Here is a 20953-nt window from a genome sequence, read left to right on the forward strand (position 1 = left end):
AAGCGTCGATTCAGTGTGTTTACAAGCGACATCTATTGAAGAAATTTGCCAGCATACTGGTTTTGATGCAATTTCGGAATGAAATGCTCTGTAAGGATGTTCGTAGCACGATTCATAAACCAAATTGCATCGTAACGCTGGGCGCACTTACGATAATCTGTACACGCGGTCTGCGTAGAAATTCGGTTAGCATCGCAATGCACGTTTTCGCTGCCAGTACTTTTCTCGTGCCACTGATAATGTGATCACGGCAGCCTGTGTGCGAGGCACCGAGATGGCGCCACCTTCCCAGTCTAAGTGAGAAACTGAGGCACAGATTCAAAAAGTCCACAAAGTCCTCGGAGCGCCTCTCAGGCCCCCGAGCCCCGAGGAATCTTTTCGGAGCGTTTGGAGTGCTGAGAGCGCTCTCAGTCCCACCCTCCCACATGTGAGCAGCCGACGCTGCTTCAATCGTCACCCCCGGAAGCTTTTCAGGCCTGCGCGTCACGTGACGTGACGTCGACGACGTCACATCGCGCCGGCCGGCCGGCCGCCCTTCGCTGGGTGGCTGCGCCAGCCGCGAGCGCCCTTCACGCCTACCGACTCGGGCGAGGTGCCTTGACACCATGTCCGCACGATTTATCAAGGTATCGATTGATTGTATGGTTTAACGCGCCGACGCAACGCAGGCGATGAAGCGCGCCGTAGGGGAGGGCTCAGGATCAAGTTTGACTACCTGGGAATCTTTATTGTGTGCCGAAATCTCGTACACACGGGCGTTTTTGCTTTTCGCCTCCATCAGAAATGCGGCCGCCGCAGCCGGGTATCGAAACCGCGCCCTAGTGCTCAGCAGCGCTACGCCTTAGCCACTGAGCCACCGCGGTTGGGGAACTTATCAAGGTATCAAGAAATAATGAATATCGTGAATGGAATAATGCATATTTATTTATCACAGCCAGACGCCGTCTGTACAAATATCACAGTGCGCATTGTTCTCGGTCCAGGCAGACGACAGGCAACACAAGGTGTTGCCCTTAATGCTGAAAATATGCCAAAAGTACAAAACACAATATCTTGCCACATAAAACTCAAAACAAAACAGATTGTAACAGCAAAAACATCCCCGAGCTTTGGAACAGAAAAAGCACACTTTCATTTAAATTGTACGTTAGAGGAAAACATACCATTCGTTTATCATAGTAGCAGTAGCAACACAAGGTATCAGGTTCTAACACTTGCCAAAAAATACAATACATAAGAACACTGGTGACTAAATTGTGGTCCACAGCATGATAAATGACAGAAAGAAAAGTAATTGTACTGCCACAGGTAGGTGCATGTCCTAGGGAAAAAATCAAACAAAAATCTAAGAAAAAACAAATCACAGTGCACAACATGTCTGTACACAGAGTGCACAAGGAAAGTGTACACAGCTTAGGTACCAAAACGGACTGTACAACTGCTACAGTAGGCACCGAGGCAGTTCGAGTTAAAAAAAAAAGAAAAAAGTACAGCACTTTTAAAAGCTAACAACTTGTAAAGAGATACAAAACTGGAAACAAGGCTCATTTTACATAAGGCAGAAGTATACCAAGGAAATCAAGTCATGACATGCAATCAAATACACTCTGTGCAGTTTCACAAGAATAAATGTGAAGAGAAAGACGCGACACTTGGAAAATTACTTTCCAAGAAAAATTCGGGCCTTTCTATTTTTCGCCTTCTGATCTTTTTCAATGCGTAAAAGATCGTTCCTTTGCTTGCACAAGTTGTTGAGCATTATATTTGCTGCACAGTTTGCAACCAATGTGATGAGGAGCTCGTAGGTGTGCCCGTTTTCACACGTATCTATGTCCTCAAGCCTTGGCAGAGAGTCCAGTGTAAGTTGCCGAACGACATTCTTTTGGTTCAGCCCATGGAGAAACTGGGTAGAGGTACTTTCCGTCATGAGCTTTCTAACTACAACCTCTGTGTACATAACTACTGTGATTACAAGAGCAGAAGGAAATTTGAGGCCACCCCGATCCAGTTGTGCGATTAAAGAATGGGTGTCCTCTCCTGTTTCGGCCGTATTTCGGGTAACGACCAATTGCCTCTGGCAGCTTTCACACTTGAGAACTTTCATTGCAGCGTGTGCACAATACCCACCAACATAACCAATCACCGGCATTTGTGCTCTGAGCTCATCAAGGTCAGCATCGCTAACATGAACACTAAAAGAAGTGCCCGCATCCCTGACACTGTCCGTCTCTTCGATGCCTCTGAGATCATCGTTGCTCATCCTTGGAAGGGCATTTTGAAGGCGAATCCTTCCCTCGGTTTCGCAAAGCTGGCGAACAGATATGTGATACTGCCCACCAGCCATCTGCCTGTACTGTCCAAAGCGACTCTCGAGGGTATCCGTCTGGACTTTCCCTAGCAGAATATACTTAAAGTGAAGCTCACTAACGCAGTACTTCACCAATGCCAAAAGGGATTGAGCAGAGAGCCTCAAGGCACTCAATGTCTCCTGGGTAAGTACTCCGGTGTCGTGCCTATAAAATTCCCACACATCGAGCCATGTGATAAAAGCGCTTAGAAAGCTTGCCTTTGGGTCATCTGTGTTGTTTGACATGGGCTCTTCGTAAACATTACGGTGATGGAAGCCCTTACTAGGTGTCTTTACATTGACAATGCTCCACCAACGAAGAATTATTTTGATGAACTCGGCGGTTGCTGTAGCATGTTGAAAATCAGTATGACCCTTGCGAGCGGCCAGGGCTTCGGCTACGTATGGATTAAAAACCTGCAGTACGAGTTTGACGTCCTGTCGTTCAAAGCTGCTTGGATTTAGAGCTTTTGACGTCAAGCCATACCCAGACTTCAGAAGCAGGGGTGACTCCCCTTTATGCAAATCTCTCAAATGCTTAAATGAAGCAGTCATCTTGCATTCGGGATGAACTTCATTGTTCGAAAGCTCGAAGCGTGGGTAGAAAAAGCAAGTTCCAGCATTTTTCTGGTTGAGCCAGTTATTTCTTATGCATTTAAATAGATGCACAGCATCCACCACGTAAAATAACGGCCGATCTGGGTCTGCCGGATGCGGGTAAACAGGGCTAAGCTTTGGTTCTGGCAGAAACATCTTCATTGCCTTCCTGTTCAGCGAGTTATTGTCACAGACAACGGCTATGACCCTGTATCCAATTTCTTCTAAGCCCAAGATCACCTTCTTCAGCATGCAATGAAGATCTTCACCCTGTAAGGTTTTTACCGGAAGAATGTGCGCCACCTCCTTGAATGCGCTCAGCAAACTTTGTATCATAAACACGTGCACCGATGTGGCTGCTTCGTTGGAGTTAACTGCTGCACCACATATGTTCCCACCTTTGTAATCTAAACAAGGTTTGATATAAATCTCATCAAGCATCAGCGTCACAGTGTGTTCATGTGCCTGCAGATGTTTGAATCTCTGAGACACATACTGAAGGAAAGTGTCGTCAGAAGAATCAACTTGTGGGCACATTTGAATAGACGAGCACACTTTTCTAATAGTGCTTGGGTGGGGCAAAGTTAGTGCACCTGTGCTTCTCAGGAACTTGTAGGCATGTGGTGATATTGTACGCAAGATGCATGCAAAGACCATCACCTGTGCGCTATACTGAATGCGCTTTGCAGAAAGGAGTAGTAGCTGCTCCTTCATAAAGTTCACCGTCTCTTTCTTGCCTTCATCAATGCTGGCTTCCAATTTGTCCAGAAGGGAATGTATTGCTTGAGCCAGGTGGCGATAAGTGCAGCGCTCCTCAGACAGCATCGACAGGTTGTTCAAAATTTCCAACAAGGAACTTACTTTTTGAACTGAGTCTGGTACAACAGCGCTACCAAGGTTCTTGATTGGTGAACCTTGATAGCAGGCAAAGACTTCAAGGTTTGCAAACACGGTCAATGACGCATTCAAACAAGGTTCACGATAGTCGATAATGTTCAAAAACATGGAGCACTCTTCTTTATGAATCACAGTCCACTTCGGAGACACTGACACCCCTTGCAGGCGAGCCCTTAGTTCTTCGAGGGACGAAAACCGGTCTCGTTCTTGCTCCGCTTCATATGACGCCAGCGACTCTTCTACAGCACGGGCGAGTTGGGAGGCTTCTTGTCGGCTCCTCTTGGCGTCAGGGGTTTCTCTCGTGCTCTTGTCTCGTACTGAAAGGTAGGACGGACAGCCGGGAAATACCGTTGGGACAGATCCAGGACGCAACCGTGGTACTGGGAGTGCAACTTCAATAACTCTCCCAGTCCTTGGATCCGTGTACGATGTCGTCTTCTCGATGCATGAAGCGTCGAAATGATCCGCGCACACCTGCACAAACGTTTCAAGAACGTCTGAGACGCCACTTCTCAAAAGAAAAAAATGCGCTCCCGTTTGCATGACCGCGTTTACAGTCCGTGTAGCTAAAACAAAGTCTACCTACGTTTCGCAAGCATCTAAATAAAAGCGCTGCGCTAAGCGGTACAAGCAACATGAAAGGAAACGCGGGAGCGTGATGTCACCGCACTCCACGAAGCGCTTCCACCGAGAGCTTGCAAGAATGGACGACACCACGGCACTGTTAGTGAACAAAGCGCAGCTGACCATCCTTGCTGCGAACGCTGCTGGCGTCAGCGCTTCGCGAGGCCCGGCGGCCACACGCTCAAGTATTTCCCATCATAGGTGATTTCTACCCGAACAAGCAACGACAAGCTAAGAACAGGAGCATCTCAAATTCTTACCTTAGTGCACGAAGTCGGCACGAAGTCCTTCCTAGGAATGGCGCGTTGCCATTGTTTGAGAGCGTCGGCGTCTTTAGGGAAGGAAAACACTTGTATCTTCTTTCCTGTTTTGTAGTTGCCGGTGCATCCGGGTACACAACACTTATTCGGCATTGTCGCATCACTCCAGCATCACGCACGGAAACGAAATTGCCGCAAAACAACAACGGAAAGCAACAAACGCGAAACACCGTCAACACCACGCCGCCGAACCGTCACCACCGCCGCCCGCACTGCGCTCGCTGCCGCTGTGGCTTCCCCGAGAGTCGGCCGGCCGGAAATGACGTCAGATTGCTGGGCGCAGGCCTGAAAAGATTTTCCGGGGGTGACGCTTCAATCGGCTCAGCAGTGTTGGTCCCCGCGTACTGTCAAACGACAGCGTCAGCGAGAGGAGAATCTTTTGTGCGGGTTTTGAGTTTGTCACGACGTGGATCTCTTGTGGTCGCTGTTCTTTAGACCGGTGCACCGTGCTGGATAGTGCTCTGTGGATTTATCTGCACTTGCGATAGGATGGACCTGGGCAGCTTTGTTGTGACTTGAGCAATGCCTACCTGCCGCAGAGGGGGCACCGAAAGTGACTGTCAAGCTACTTGAAAGTAAGTACACACACTTTTCTGGTGCACTGATCAGTGAAAAAGCGCTGCTTTATTGCAGCGTGCTCTCTTTGTGATGCGGGAGTAACTTTTTTTCGCTGGCATTAAGTTGTGGCGTTTATGCCATCTCTCTCTCTTTCTCTCGCTGCCCCTTTGTTGTTCCTCTCCGTGGCTGTTCCACCTGCAAGTACTGTCGCGCCTCATCAGGATGAACGCAACAGTCAACTTCTCCTTACTTCAAACGCGTGGCACCGTTTGCCGGCTTAAACAAGCTTCGGGACGAAGTAGGCGCACTGTGTTTCTTAGGGTGCTCTGGGTGGAGTTGGCTGACAAAGTTGGACGACGAAAAGGGCGACACCAAGTAGCGTCTCTTAAACTTTCGTTAAACTCTTAGTTATTGTTTGGACGGCTTAAGAGAAGAAAAACTCGTAACTGTCTTCCCGAGTAACACGCGAAAAGAGCGTCGGCGAGAAGAGCTTGCGTCAGAGTCTCCGAGTACCGTGATCATTATCATCTTCCAGATTACTCTCCGCCTGGGACAGATAGCAAAACTTTACTACTCCCGTTTGGTGGAGTTTCGCCGAGCTGCGAGTTGTAAAAATCACGGGACCGCTGGCAATTGATGCGGCTGCCGTATGAAAGACTGTTCAAGGGTTGGGACACCTGAGAGAGCTAATTAGTGGCGTCTGCGATTACGTTGTTTTTAGCGTAACGAGGCGCGCATAAAAGCTAGTCTGCAGATGTCGAATGGCGAGTTAAGTGTGGCCACTTATATGACCATGACAGAGGGAAGTATTAGCAAGGTTAATATTAGTAGCATTGAACGAATCGCGGTATTCTCCCGCCATTACGACTGAATTTGAGGCAAAGGTCCGCGAAATTCCTTGTGCTCCGAGAGACATAGAATTTGATACATAGCGTTCATACACTTCGCTCTAGAACAGCTTTGTAGAAGCTCCTTTCATTGATGTAATGTCCATAAATAAACTGACGGAAATACCACGTAGGTTCAAAGTTAGTGGCTTTACGAGAACCGTGTGCGGGAATCGGTAACACCACTGGCCTCGTTTGTCACTGCTTTTTTTTTTTTTTCAACGCATGGTAAAGCAGATACTTCTGGGGCAAACAAATAAGCGTAACTTGACAATGCATATTAAAGTAACATAACAATCCAGTCTGGTATTTTTCTTTGATTTCCCGGTGACGCATAATACAAACACTAATTCAAAGAGAATAAGCACAATTTACAGATTGAAATGAACAGAACAATCCAAACTAGTACTCTTCTTAACGCACAATGAACACACACGCACGCACGCACGCACGCACACACACACACACACACACACACACACACACACACACACACACACACACACACACACACACACACACACACACAAATAAGCGTAACAATCCAGTTTAGTGCTCTTTTGAGGTCTCCCTGTAACTAACGCCAAATACAAACGCACAGAAGTACTAACATGAATACTACGAACCCACGAGCTTGGAACTTCTTTCTCAATCGTCTGGTGACCGGAAAATTGGTTGTTCCGAAAATGACCGGCCTCATGCGCCGACGACATAATATGGCGATGAGATGCTTTCGCACGATTCTACGCCGCTCTTGCAATTCGCCGTTCATTGTCGTCTGATCCCATTGATAAATGCGGGCGGAGGGTCGCTCCGACTGTTGTTAGTGGAGCAACAAGGCATGACCTCGAAAAGTCGCGGTGCAGGGTGCTTCCTTTTACTTTTGAACTTGTCGTTTATTTTTCTTTCTTTCTTTTATGTTGTATTTCTTTATGTAGTACAACGAAACTGCGTCGTATATGCTCGGTCAACCAGAGCCTTTCACTACTAGCTCTCGCCGCTCCGGATAAACGTGCTTTTCGTGTAAAGTTCAGCTTTATTTATTTATTTATTTATTTATTTATTTATTTATTTATTTCAAATTTCCGCGCACAACTTCTACGTATGCGCGTATTCGAGTCATTGAAGCAGTTGTTTTATAATAAAACTTTCACTATCTGACCATAGATGCTCTGTCGGGTACTTCTGTAGGCAAATTGTCAAGTAGAAACATTAGGGGTCTTACTACTATTACGCGGGGCTCGTATTGACACAAAACGCCTTACGCTAGAGGTTTTCACAAGAGTATTCCATCAGTCAATCACGATACGAGACATATTATTAATGAAGTGAGCGTTACCTTGCAAAAAAAAAAGTAGTTATTCCATCAGCCAATCATGAAACGAGACATATTAATAATGAAGTGAGCGTTACCTTGCACAAAAAAAGTAGTTGGTTATTTACGAAACGGCCAGAAAAGTTAGCGTATGTGATTAATTACGTGCAGCAGTTCGTAACGTCTAGCCGTCCTAGCGGCATCCTGGAACCCTGTTCGTTTTTTTTTCCTCTTTTAAGTAGATATATTTATTCACTCAAAAGCACTTGCTATATATATATATATATATATATATATATATATATATATATATATATATATATATATATATATAAAGGGAAAGAAGTGTATACCTGAGGGCTCGTTTTTCCGTGTTTTGACACAATATTAATGAGATATAACAGACAATAATGCCAAGGAATGTACAAGGGAAGTTATTAGAACCAATGGAATGTAAATAAGAAGAAAGAAAAGTGGGTGAAAAAATAACCTGCCGTGAGCAGGAATCGAACCTACGACCTTTGAATAACGCGTTATTATAACGCGAATAACGCGTTATAATATATATATATATATATATATATATATATATATATATATATATATATATATATATATATATATATATATATATATATATATATATATATATATATATATATATATATATAGGGACTCTGAGATTTCGGCCACCTCGTGTTTTTCAATGTGGGCTGACATCCCACAGTACACGAGCCTATTTCGCCCAATGTGACCGTTGCTGTGCTGTCGGAATCGAACCCGCGGCCTCTAGGCGCACCGTAACCACTGATCCATCATGGCGAAAGCACGTTATCAGCTGCGCTGCTGCGTCTTAGTGTTGTTTTTTTTTTCGATTAACCCTTCTTATATTCAATTAGGCTCATCTTCGTGAGTCGTGTACGTGAGTCGTCTTCACCTTCACGTGGCAAGCATGGGCGGAGTCCCCGAGTTACGTCAACCCGCGCCCGTGCTGCTGTTTTGTGTTCTTACTGTTTTTGTTTGTTTATATGCTTCTCACTACATTCGGCGGAGCCGCATTGCTGCAAGCTTAGAGTTTCCTAAAATTATCTAGAGGGCACTCTGGTGCTGCGATCGTTCAGCGATCATGGGAATGATGGGTAGCACACACATTTGCCTAGTCTTCGTACTTGTGGATGGCGAATCGTTACTTGCGGCTTCGTTTATTGCTGTGTTTCGGTTATGTTACGAAAGAAAGACTTCGTGAGCCGATTTGGAAAGTAAGTCTAAAAAAAATAAAACGGTGAAGCGCAACCGCTGAGTATTTGCTAATACTTGTTTCGTAAGAAAACAGCTCCGAGTCACACGAACTCACACGGAGCCAAAAATCAGGCCAGAAGTACGAATATTCAAATGTACTACCCATCATTCCCATGCTCGCTGAAGCGCCGTGCGTTGCAGCTCCCATAGACACTAGCGCCAGAGTTCCCTCTAGTGTATGTCGGGAAACTCTATGACTGCAAGGACGGGCCTGCGCTGTCCTTCAAATGGAGCGACCGCGAACTTCCTTCCGGAAAGGGCTTGTGGGCTTTCGTGCTCAGCGATTCAGATGGGATAATCGGTACGCAATGCCAGTCGACACTTGTGAAACTGCCGACGTGGGGAGTGGCCACTAATGGTCTGAATACGATGATTTGATTTGATTTGTGGAATTTAACGTCCCAAAACCACTATTTGATTATGAGAGACGGCGTAGTGGAGGGCTCCGGAAATTTTGACCACCTAAGTTCTTTAACGTGCACGCACCAAAATCTGACCACACGGGCCTACAGCATTTCCGCCACTATCGGAAATGCAGCCCCCACAGCCGGGATTCGAACCCGCAACCGACAATAATGCCAAGGAATGTATAGGGGAAGTTATTAGAAACGACGTACTGTAAATAAGAAGAAATAAAAGTGGGTGAAAAAGAACTTGCCGCGAGCAGGAATCAAACTTACGACCTTCGAATAACCCGTTCGATGCTCTAACCATTGAGCTATCACAGCGGCTATCCCCCAGCCAAATTATTTGGTTTATATGTGAATTTAAACGTGGGAGTGTCAGTCAGTGCCATTTGTAGCTATGGCAGCGAGTGTGGAACACCCTTTTTATGAACCTGTGTGGCGTCACGTAGCACGTGAACTTATCACGAGTGGGCAGCTGACCAATAGTCCCTCGTACAGAACCTAACGGCACCAAGTCTGCCAGTATGTACGTGACCCTGAGTACTCTGGCCTACAACATTTCCGCCTCCATAATGGTCTGAATGCGGCCACGACCCGGGACAAAAGGTTCCCAACCTGAAACACTGGGACTAATGGGTACACGAATGAATGGGGTCTAAGGGCTTGTCCCTCTTACCCCCTCCCCCCTCCGAAATTCAGATGTAAAGAGGTGTTTTCTGAGAAAAAATAATAAAGAATAGGTGCTTTTGTAGACTTTCAACATGTGACCCCCTCCCCGGCCTGGTGGTGTGAGCAGCGCATAGTTGTCTGAGAAGAGAGCATGCAGAGTCTGCATTCATAAAAAAAAGTTCTTACGGTAAAGCTTTTCCTTAAAGAATATTTCAGCCAATCGCGATGCGGGACACATCGTTGGCGAAACCGGCCGACCAATTAATTGGGCAGCTGACCAAACGGACGTAGGAAAAAGACGTTCTTTTTTTGTAATTTGGTCCCGGACTTTGTTCCCGTACTTTTCTGCATCGGCTGTCTACAATTTACAATGATCAAGTGGTAAAAAGCTCTGTGCGTTCCCGCAATGAAGCAGCTCCGTATCTCCGACGCCCACGGGTGGAGCGAAAAGTGCAGGCATTTACGCGCTGCTGCGTGTGTGAGTATCGCGATTGAATCGCCGACCACTGCACGCAGAAGATTCCTTACGCTTACGAGCGTCGCAATTTTGACGACCTTGTCTGATACTGCGAGTAGGAGGAGGAAGAAAAAGATCACAGCATATCCACGGAGTGTATGATGATGAGTGGGGTGGAGTGTCCGTCCGTCCGGTCGTTCTTGCTTCCGTCCGTCCGTTCGTCCGTCCGTCCATCCATTCATAAGTCCGTCCGTCCGTCCGATGGTGCATCTATCTGTCTGTCCGTCCGTCCATCTAGTGAACACTCCCAAGCACCGCCATCTCGTACCTTTTCAGCATATAGAAGTACCGCCATTCAGCAGACATTCTAAGGACTAAACGAGAGGTGGCACTCGCGCACTTCCTTACGGCCTGTGCTTCGTGTCTACTTACCACCTTTAACCGCCTCCAGTTCATGGCTATATACTAGTTCACTATATTCATGACACTGTGGTCCTACCCTCGCTAAACGTGTGTTAAAAAAAATTCAGCGATTTCGAGTACTTTGTACTCAACTATGGGAGAACACTGGGCCGTACCGCTAAAAGTCTAGAACTGCTGAACGTTGCTAAAACCAAGGAGGTTATGCCCAGCGAGTTTACCGTGGCAACACGTTCTGGTCAGATAGTGCTGAAAGTGGGTCCTTCTGATATTAGTTTTTTTTTTAGTAAGCGTCCAATTCAATGCAAACTTCATTGAAGATTAAGTCACCAATACTAATCTCTGTAAGTTATGTCATCAGAGACAACTATCTCTTTATGATTAACGCGCGCGGGTTTTCTCCTCAATTTACAAAGGCGGGCGCGTGTCGCTCCTCCAGTCCGGCCGTGCACGGAGGTGGCTACCTACTATACATACATCGTGGACGCACGACCGACGGCATAGGAGAGCTTCGCCCTTAAAATAGGCGGAAGGACAGGAAGGTCAGCCAGTTCCCAAACTGGGTGGCCTGACTAGTTCTAGTGCGGGGGCGAAACAGTGATCTATACTTCACCGGGTCACCTTATAGTGATTTAAAACCGCCAACCTCAAACGCAGTTACCGTAGTCCGCACCGAAAAAACGCCAGGTGTGCACCGCGAAAAGCGCGGCGCATGCGCACCTGGCGTCTCAGCGAGAGCGTATCCAACAGTAACAACAACAAAAAAGCGTATCCCGGTTGCAGATTGTGACAACAACGCTCTGGGGGATCAGCTTGATGGGATAGCCACGGAAACGACGAAGTGCCTGCTGTGCACTGCTCTATACGTTAACCGCCATCGGCGCCATTGTTTTGCACAGTGCGCAGATGTGCCATTTGAAATGTTGACAAGCGTCGTGAGGGCGGATGAGTGTAACTATGCGTCGGAAGCTGCGGTTCACGTTGGCCCTTGCTCGGCTCGGGTTCCTGCAACTCTAGTATATGGCGACGCGTGTTTCTTTTTTCACGTTTGTTTGATTCGGTTGTCGCCGACAAAGCTTGGGTCAGGAATGCTCAGCGCAAACAGCGCCTCATTGTTCGAGAAGGTTCGCGATCATTGTATATCGTCCTGTTAAGATTACCCGCAACACGCGAACACTCGAGATTATTCCGGAGATTGCGCGAAGACTAGTGATAATGCTGGAATATTCGACGTCACATGTATTGATTTGATACGTGGGGTCGAACGTCCCAAAACCACCGTACGGTTATGAAAGAAGCCGTAGTGGAGGGCTCCGGAAATCACTATCACCTGCGGTTCTTTGACGTGCACCCAAATGTGAGCACACGGTCCTGCAGCATTTTCGCCTCCACCGGAAATGCAACCGCCGCAGCCGGGATTTGATCCCGCGACCTGCACAGGTCAGCAGCCGAGTACCTTTTATATCTTTATAGACCACTGCGGTGGGGCACGACATATGCATATATATATACCGCCTCGCTTCGCCGCTTGTCAGTTAATCGACGGCCGACGCTCTGTTCACCGCTATCAGCATGCCAGTGTATTTCCTTTTTCGTGACCACAAGTTTGGCCTAATATATAGTTTACCCTAAACACCCAGACTGCTCCCTTCGTCAGCGTCACGACCTCGTGACAATATATACGTCCGCTGGATCTAGCCTGCTAACATTGGGTGGCTATATATAGTTACGGAAGCCGTTGCTGTAAACTTATTTTGCAAGACCACTGAGTGGTGATAGATTGTGATGTGAGACATGTATACATACACTATCAATGAAAAAAATAAATTTTCGCCACATAAAGTTGTATCTGTCTCTGTCGACGGATGAGAACATACAGTAACCGAGACGTGGGGACAATAAGCATTTGATTCAGTGTATTCAGGAAAGCACCGTTACGGAAAGCTCATTTTACAACCTTGAACCATTAACTTCCCGCAATTACTGGTGGAAACGTGCGGTACAATACGAGCAATGGAGTTGTATAAAGTATAAAGCCATGCCGGCCTTGCCTTTTCATCATCTCTTGCTCTAGCCCTATAGGCGACCTTTCCGAGTTAGCCGGACAGGTTAGCGGGCGTAGTCGTTGCAAGATATATAGCGCTCAGTCTTACACGTCTCCTGCCTGAGGGCGACAGCCATTTATATCTGTACCGTTACGTACTATACCATCGTGGCCCGAGGCACCCGAAAAGCAATCTATATATGGTCACCGAGGGGAACCTCGCCCACGAGAGAGTACGGCGTTACTTATTAAGTTAGAAACCGAACATCCCAAGTCGAGGGAGGAGTTGCGGACCATTGAAGTGGTCCGGCTGTTGCCAGTAGGTCCGTGTATATAGAAACTTGACTCGCAGCGACTGTGCTGGGGTTACCTCCCCTATTGGATGAAGGGCCGAGCTGGCAAAGCCTTTCTTGGTGAAGTGCTCGTTCTGATTAGTCAGTCGGCTCAGGATAACACGCCCAGCCTCAGGATTGGGTTTTTTTGTTACGAATACTGCTACTGGAAGGCGGTTTCTTTCCTGTCTTTCTTTCTCTTTTGTGAGTTTGTGTGATTGCCGGCCAAAAACCCCATTAAAAACAAAAATGTCTCACTCTACGGTTTATCGTACGATGTTTTGTCAGTCAGTCATGTTGCACGGGGAGCAGTGCGTTAAAAAGAGCTTTTATGAACTTGCCATCGCAATTCGCGGTAATGTCGACCCGCTACCTTTCTAAGGAACGCGGGGCCGGCTCATTGTTACTGATTGGCTCACGGACATTGCGCCGCACAGAGTTCGACGAATCGCTATAGCGAACGTATTATTCGCGACAGAGGCCGACCAGTGACGAACACTGGTTGGCGAACGCAAAGTGTTCAGGTGATGTGCCCTTCGGTCTTGAGTACGCTAAAGGATTGTATATAATTCGGCCCTGTGATCGCCGGTGATAAGGAACGTGTGCTTCATGACGATTGGATGCTTTCACAAGTTGATGTGACAGGTGGGCCTCATCTGTATACTTCGCGAATGACGGGCTGCTGGACGGGTTTTGTGCGGGAACCGATTGGCATTGGCGCCTGTGCTGTCGCTATCACACATCAGTCGTTCTATTGATCACTGCCGGCTGTCGTGAATGTCCTTAGGAATCCAGTCCTATTTCTGGCGACGGTAGTGCTTGTAACGCTGTCACTCCTGAGAAGAAAAAAAAAAGAAATATGAAGGCGTGGACTTGCGATATTTGAATTTTGGAGAATCGTGATTATGAGCAACACGTATCGATAAATTATGCGCTAGAACGACGAATTTCGTGTGCGCGGAGATACGCTATACCAATATGATAAGTTAGTTGTAATGATTCATCGTGGATCAGTCCGAAAGAGACACAGCGGAATGCGCAATGATCCAACCGAGAAATCGCCGCTGCGTTGTTGGTGACTGAAACAGCGAGACCCGTGGGTCAGTCACAAGTGAGTGTTGTATAGGAGACAGTCGGATTGCGTAAAAGGGCCGTTTCATGAGCACAGCGTCGAAATACGGGGTCAGATAAGTACGCCTTAGATAACTAGGAAGCGTCGCGTCTTTTGCGAAAACTTGCGCCCCGAGGCCGTGGTCGCACATCACTCATCAAATGTGATGTGCACCACAGTTGCTGTTCACTATTACTGCATTAAATTCTTCGGCTTAAATATCAAGAAAATCTAAAAAAAAGCAAGTGAGCAGACTAACGATTTTTCTTGCCTGTTTGAAATTTATTAATGACAGCGAGGTTGCAAAGTAAAAGTCAATTGCAGCACACACCCCCTCCCCATCGCACACACATGCACACACGCTTTCGTTTATAATCTGTGAATTCAAAATAAAAATGACGCAAATGACGTGCTTTTTACAAGCACCTGCCTTTGGCCCCCTGGCTTTTCTGGACCATGCATGGGAAGTAAACAGTTCTTGGAATGAAACATCAAGGGCCTTCGGTGGGACAGGTCCAGTTGTGTAAAATTATGCGTAAAAATATGTTAAAAATTACTCCATACACACTTGTAAGACAATAATTAAGGGGAAAAAGCGCTCGCCCGCCCCCCTCGTAATTAGCCCGGGTTCATAAAAACGTGGCTGCAGGGGCTTGTCAGTTCCGAGTCCCGGTGTGATTGAGGGGAAAAGTTTTTTTTTTCTCCGTCTCTGCGGTGAGGGGGGAGATGGGGATGATGAGCTGGCCCTGACGGTGAGGACACGGGTGTCTTAACGACGTCTAGACGACGGGTAGCGGTCATCGTGCTGAAAGGACGGACGTGTAAACAAGCCCGATTTAGGAGCCTTACAACAGGCTCTCTCTGTAAAGTGTAAAACGACGAACAGGGGTCCACACAGTTGGCCCAGTTTGCCGTTTCTCTGAGGTCGCGGGGCTGAGAGGTCGTATTCAGAATGGTCTAAAAAGGACTCCGTAACGCGCTTGGCGCCGCGGCTAATCGACGGCTGTCGGACGGGCGCGCGCGGTTTGAAATCGTTCGGTTGTTCGCCTCCAAGCTGCAGCAGCACTACTTTGGCCGGCAGCCAAGTTTGTCGGCGACGTGTCGAGCGATGTCTACTCCGCTCTTATTTCTTTTTTTTTTCCTCCTTTCATATTTTCGTTGGCGTGGCGTCGCTGTCCTTCGTGCCGACGAGAACTGCTGTTCGCGTTCGGGGCCCTCTGAACACGCGCGCGCTCGCAAGTGTGATTATCTCTGCCGGCGGCGGCAGAGGAGCACCACCGGCGTCGCGTTTTTGACGATGGGAGTGGGCGGCCGACCCGCATTCGAGGAAAAACAAGAAGCGGTAAGAAAGAGCCGTAGTAGGCCTTTTGGGCCCGCGTTGCAGTTAAGTACATGCGTAAAGCGCAGGCTGCTCAGCCGCGGCCGTTCTTTTTTCTGCAAACTTCCGCCCGTCTCCCTAGAGAGCCCCGCGAATCTCCCTGCTCGCCCGCCGCCGGAAGAGCCCCAGGAATGCATTAAGAGAGAGAGAGAGAGAGAGAGAGAGAGAGAGAGAGATAAGTGAGGAGGTGCCGTAGCTGGTTGGTTTCTCGAAAGCCGTGTTTCGGTGACCTTGCATTGCCTCAACAAGCGGATGTGAAATGTTCAATGAATAAACAGAAAAAGCACTAACGAGGTTACAATGCGTGTGGGCGTACGATGGTCGGTAAACGTGGGTCTGCGTGCGGTAACTGATGATGATGTTGACGTGACAGCGTCAGAAAGTTACCTCATACAGCAATGACGCGCTTGGATATAGGATGTATGAATGACATATACAAGAGGAAAAACCTGCTAGAAGGAATGACTACATTCGATGTTCCTTTTACCCTTCAGGGGTTTTGTGCTATATTCATGACGATCACGATAAAGTGGCACTGGTGTTCCGGAGAACAGCCCGAAACAGAACGGGTTATATTTATTCCTTACAAAGCGTTAGCTATGTAATGCTTCTTATTTTTCATATGCCTTTTTCTTAAGAGGTATACTTGCCCACGTGGTAAATGTTTATAAAAATAGCGATCCTTGTGCAGTGAATACATAACGAATGAAGAAAACAAAAGGATTTCGTTTACACTCTTCTCTCAGTCGCACAGTGCACATGAAAGTAACTCAAGCTACACGTGTCAGAATAATTTGAACCTCTTCGATCATCCGGTAGTCGATCGCGTGCTGATTAACACTCGACACTTATACGAACAGGAAACATTCAGACACTTCACGTTGGCCCGTTTGTTTCTTCTTTTTTTGTTTTTTCGCTCTGAAGTAATCGGCAACACATTATCGATCTAACTTAATGCATCTGTAATTATGAATAAAAGAAACAGTCGTTTAGTTATTTCGTTTTATTTTTACCAGTTCGTGTCACGCTTTAACGTCGTTATTATTTTTTTTTCGTTTCTTTTCCTAACGCATATTTCCAGAAGCAGGGAGTAAGTGGCGACACTGGTGACCCAGCTGCGATCGAAGCACGTGTCTTCAGTATTGAATACAAAATGGCCACCCTCGGATAAACGGACCCACAGTATCAAATGGGCAGTTATTTTAAGATTAACATTTTTTGCGCTCACTCGTTAGCCCTACGCGTTTTGAAATTTGCGAGAGGATCAAGAAATGACCGCGCTTAATGCGTAAAGGGATTTATCGGGAAGTTGGTTTAAATAATATATTGGACCCCTTTACCTTACTTTTTTTACTGCCGATTTAAGAATATAGGTGGTATACAAAAGTTAGACGGTGCTCACAGAAGCTACAGGATGGAATTACTGTGTAGACTCTGTTGGGGAGCTTATATCGCTCCAAAAAAGGGGCCAGATGCAGTTAGTTATTATTATTATTATTATTATTATTATTATTATTATTATTATTATTATTATTATTATTATTATTATTATTATTATTATTATTCATTAATTTTCCGTCATTGACATTGTGTGTGTACTGTACGCAATGCTACACTGTTTTATTCTTGCTTTCATGCTTCTTTTGTGTAATAAACGCTTCGCCAGTACTTTTCGCCCATTTCCGTATGAGCCTTCATGGCTTACATTGTTTGTAAATAAACAAACAAACAAATAAATGAATAATATGTGCGTTGGCCCATGGGCACGAAATTTTCTGTGTAATCCATGCAACACGTTAAGTTATTGTATAGATTTATCCTCCCCTCTTCGTCTTTACACCCCTCCCCTCTATATGTAGCACTGCTAGAAACAAAGCAAATTATAATGCTTTGTTTCCGTAAGATTGTGCGAATAAAAACGGCTAGGTATCGGAGAATAGCTTGCTTGCTTGCTTGCGTGTGCCTATGTTTGGCTCGTACCCACTACGGGGGATGAACAATTAAACAGGCGGTTACTATATTGAAGATACAAAAAAAATCAAATTTGATGAAGAAAACTGAATAAAACGTATATCTAGGGAATATGAAGTTTAACAATCCTTAGTCCACGTACAATTAAAGTAGATACATAACTGTAATAGAAATTAATAACTGAATTTGAAAAAACTAGACTACCATTAGTGATAACCTAACTAGAAAATCTTCTCGTGCTATGCAGACTGCTTGCTTTCTTTCTCGATAGTTTTTTTTTCTTTTTGCGTGCGCGATCGTCTTTGGATGGCTCCTGTTTGCGCGTTTCTTTAAAAAAAATAACGCCATTTATCTCGAGCCGCATTAAATTCTCGTTCCGAGCGCGTCCGTAAATGGACAAGCGTGCCTTCTATAGAAAACGCCGTCTTTTAGCAGCTCGCTCAAATCCTCCCTCTCTGTTTCGTGTTTAACTCGAGGCGCCGCGGGTGAACAGCCTCACTGTCCCGCGCCCTTCGGATAACTGAAGGTATACAGTTTTGAGGAAGGCGCCTATATACATACGAGCTTTGGCGAAGGAACGACAGAAACACGTCAAAGGCGAAGCGTTGATTTGCCCTTGTCGTTGTTTGCGGAACTTACAAAGCGCGGCTCTTTTTGTTGGCGCGCGTCGAATGAGGCTGACATTGGCGTTTTCTTTTTTTTTTCTTTTCGGCGTCTCTCCTTGGGCTTGGCGCGCTTCGTCTCGGCACTTTTTTTTTTCTTTCTTTCTCTGAAGGGTTGTCTGCCCGCCGCGGACGCAGTGCCCATCCATCACGTACGAGGCTCGTCAAGAGAAGTCCGTCGTGCGACCTCTTCTTCGGCTATAGGCGCTGGGGTCTCGCCTTGGGAATCGTCGTAATGATAGCCTCGCATCAGCGCCGTGACACACACTTTGTTCCCTAGCTATAGCCTCCCGCTCGAAAAGAAGGTTCGCGGTTTCGGCCATATCGGATACAACGGCGCTGTACACCACGTTCGTCTCGCTTTGTTTTGTCCCGTCTCGCCATCGGGGCGTACGTTACCTGCGGCCGCCCGCGTCCTACATGTCCTACGTTGGGCCAAACCAACGTTTATAGAGAAAAGTATCTATAAACGTTGGGCCAAACCTCATAAGCGCGAAAATGCACGCGACAGCGAGGAGCGATGCTATGAGCGACGAAACGGGGCGTTCGCGCGACGTGTCGCGTGCTCGTTTTCGCGCGATCGCTCGGTTCTCCAGATTTGGAAACCGTCGCTCATCGCCCGGAAGTGCTGGGCTCGAGCAGCCAATAGCGAAAAACCGGAAAAGACAAGGACTACGTAGGTGCACGTGACCCTGCCCGAGTCACGTATGCGCAACAAGAAATAACGCAGTGTTTATTACGCATGCGCATATAAAAAAGTGCTGCAAGGCAATAATAAACACTTTCCGTTTCATTACACAACAATATATCTTATTTTTAAATTGCATACCGCTCGCTACGTGGTTTTCTTGGTGCGAGTGGACGGCCTCATGCAAGCAACAGTGGAATTCGCTCACCGAAGCCGTCGCGTGAATAAGGTTTGCCTGCGCTAGCGACTGATCGCGCGAAGACGATACGTCGCATCGCTCGTCGCTGTCGCGTGCATTTTCGCGTTTATGAGGTTTGGCCTTAAAAGCGTGCAGCGAGGCGAGAGATGTGGCGTTTACCGGTGGTTGTAGCCCGATGCGAATGCACTGACAATAACATTCCTTGAAGGCGTGTATACGTTTTAAGCAGGGCGCACGTCGCGCGACTGTTTCACGAATTTCCATACAGGCCTAATCCGCAAAGGTTTTCTGTTTTTTTTTAGTATCTTCCGTTTCCCATCGGCCTACCTTCTTTACTGATATTAAGCTCGAACTCTCAGGATCGGCTGCAGTTCTTTCGTATGCGAACAGTTAGAGTTAAGAGGTTTTCTTGTGCACAAGAGTCTGCATGGTTGCTTACTTTTTGTCGAGCCTGAACACTGAATTCTTGGAATTAAATTACTCTTTGCTTTTAATTAGCTCGCGCAGAAACTAAGCGTTAATAGAGATTGACTCATTTTCGACGGTATTTGACACATTTTTGACAGTCAAGTTGTTTGAAAACAGCTTTTGGTCGATGGTATACCCGCCAGAATCTTTGTATTCCTAGGAATAAACAGAGAATCTATTATATTCCACTCCATTCCATAACCAACTTGCACCTAGTAATGGTCTCCGATTGGTCAGCTCGGTTGTCGTGTCGCCTATAGGTACATGTATGTGAGTGGTCCTCGCCAATGTGCGCTCGCATTTGGGCGGAGTAAATCAACACGGCAGGCCCTGCATGTCATCGCACTTTTATCTGCATATATACTTTGTATGTGTACACGCTTGTGGCTTGCACAGAGTCGTCAAGCTCCGCACAACCGTCAGCAGTGAGTACAACTATATACTGTTGAGAGGTCACGGTCCTTGTTGTCTAATAGCTGCCTACAGTCGACGGTGCGAAACAAACGCGCCCGTGGGAGCGCGCCACGACTCAGCATGCATGATGGAGGGTCGCGACAGCTGGTGCCCTCCTGCATGCAACTCCCGGCATTCGTACCTGGTAGCATATACGGACCTGTATATCGCGGCAAAATGTATACGGCTCCGAATTGCGTACAGTGTAACGCGCGCGTGGCCGCGCTGCGCTGCGCAGCGCGTTAATTGCCGCAACTGTCTTTCGTGACATTCGCAAGTATACGCAGTGCACCGACGATGATCGGAAAATGTAAGCATTAACTTTCGTTCGCCCAGTATAACGACGCCGGGCGCAATCATCGAACTGTCGTCAGAACTTGGAAGAAGAATAAGAATTAAGGCACACAGAAACTGTCACGTCGGTCTTCACTCATCGCTGGGTGAGCGACGCAGCTGTTGCTGCAGGGTCGTCTTGCATGTGACTTGTGACACTCGTGCCAGACTGTGCCCTTCGAAATCTTGAACTTTTCGCGCCGGCTGCTGTGGAGGAAAGAAATAAAACGGATGAGGCATTTCATTAGTCGACCGTTTTGCGTTGCGACTGGTTATTACGTATAGTGGCATGGAATTTGGGTGCTCCCTTTTAACGAGAAAAATTAGGTGGTGACCTTTGTTAGAACAGGTTACAAGTGATTTTAATCTTGTACGTATATAGTGCGCGAAGTTGGCCGCATTCATTGGCAAAAAAGTCTAACAAATCAAAGGAGCATATTGAAATCGTGTGTCGGAGACGGTAATTACTGAAGATTTAGTACATTCTGCCCCTTCATAATTAACGCAAGTCATTTGC

The 20953-nt window shown here is 46.8% G+C and overlaps 2 protein-coding genes across 2 annotated transcripts in view; one reads left to right on the forward strand and one right to left on the reverse strand.

The window, feature by feature from the left end:
• Positions 1-1521: 1521 nt before the first annotated feature.
• Positions 1522-4985, reverse strand: LOC142812688 (uncharacterized). Its single transcript, XM_075891635.1, has 2 exons — positions 4726-4985; positions 1522-4315 (listed from the first exon to the last, which is right to left on the reverse strand). The coding sequence occupies exons 1-2, from the start codon at positions 4876-4878 to the stop codon at positions 1661-1663; spliced, it is 2808 nt and encodes a 935-aa protein (XP_075747750.1). The 5' UTR covers positions 4879-4985; the 3' UTR covers positions 1522-1660.
• Positions 4986-5221: 236 nt separating this feature from the next.
• Positions 5222-20953, forward strand: part of LOC119159511 (adenylate cyclase type 1-like) — a 256501-nt gene continuing 240769 nt past the window's right edge. Inside the window, exon 1 of the mRNA XM_037412298.2 lies at positions 5222-5360. The gene's annotated coding sequence lies outside the window, so the exon portion shown is untranslated. The remainder of the gene's footprint in view (positions 5361-20953) is intronic.

The sequence above is a fragment of the Rhipicephalus microplus genome, chromosome 1, assembly GCF_043290135.1.
Source record: "Rhipicephalus microplus isolate Deutch F79 chromosome 1, USDA_Rmic, whole genome shotgun sequence".
In the NCBI taxonomy this organism is placed as follows: Eukaryota; Metazoa; Arthropoda; class Arachnida; order Ixodida; family Ixodidae; genus Rhipicephalus; species Rhipicephalus microplus.

Bases quoted from the DNA above. Each gene is read 5' to 3' on its own strand.
- LOC142812688 (XM_075891635.1), bottom strand. From the start codon at position 4,878: ATGCCGAATAAGTGTTGTGTACCCGGATGCACCGGCAACTACAAAACA. The intron at 4,316-4,725 runs GTAAGAATTTGA...ACGTTTGTGCAG, and splicing joins TGCCGACTTCGTGCACTAAG to GTGTGCGCGGATCATTTCGA.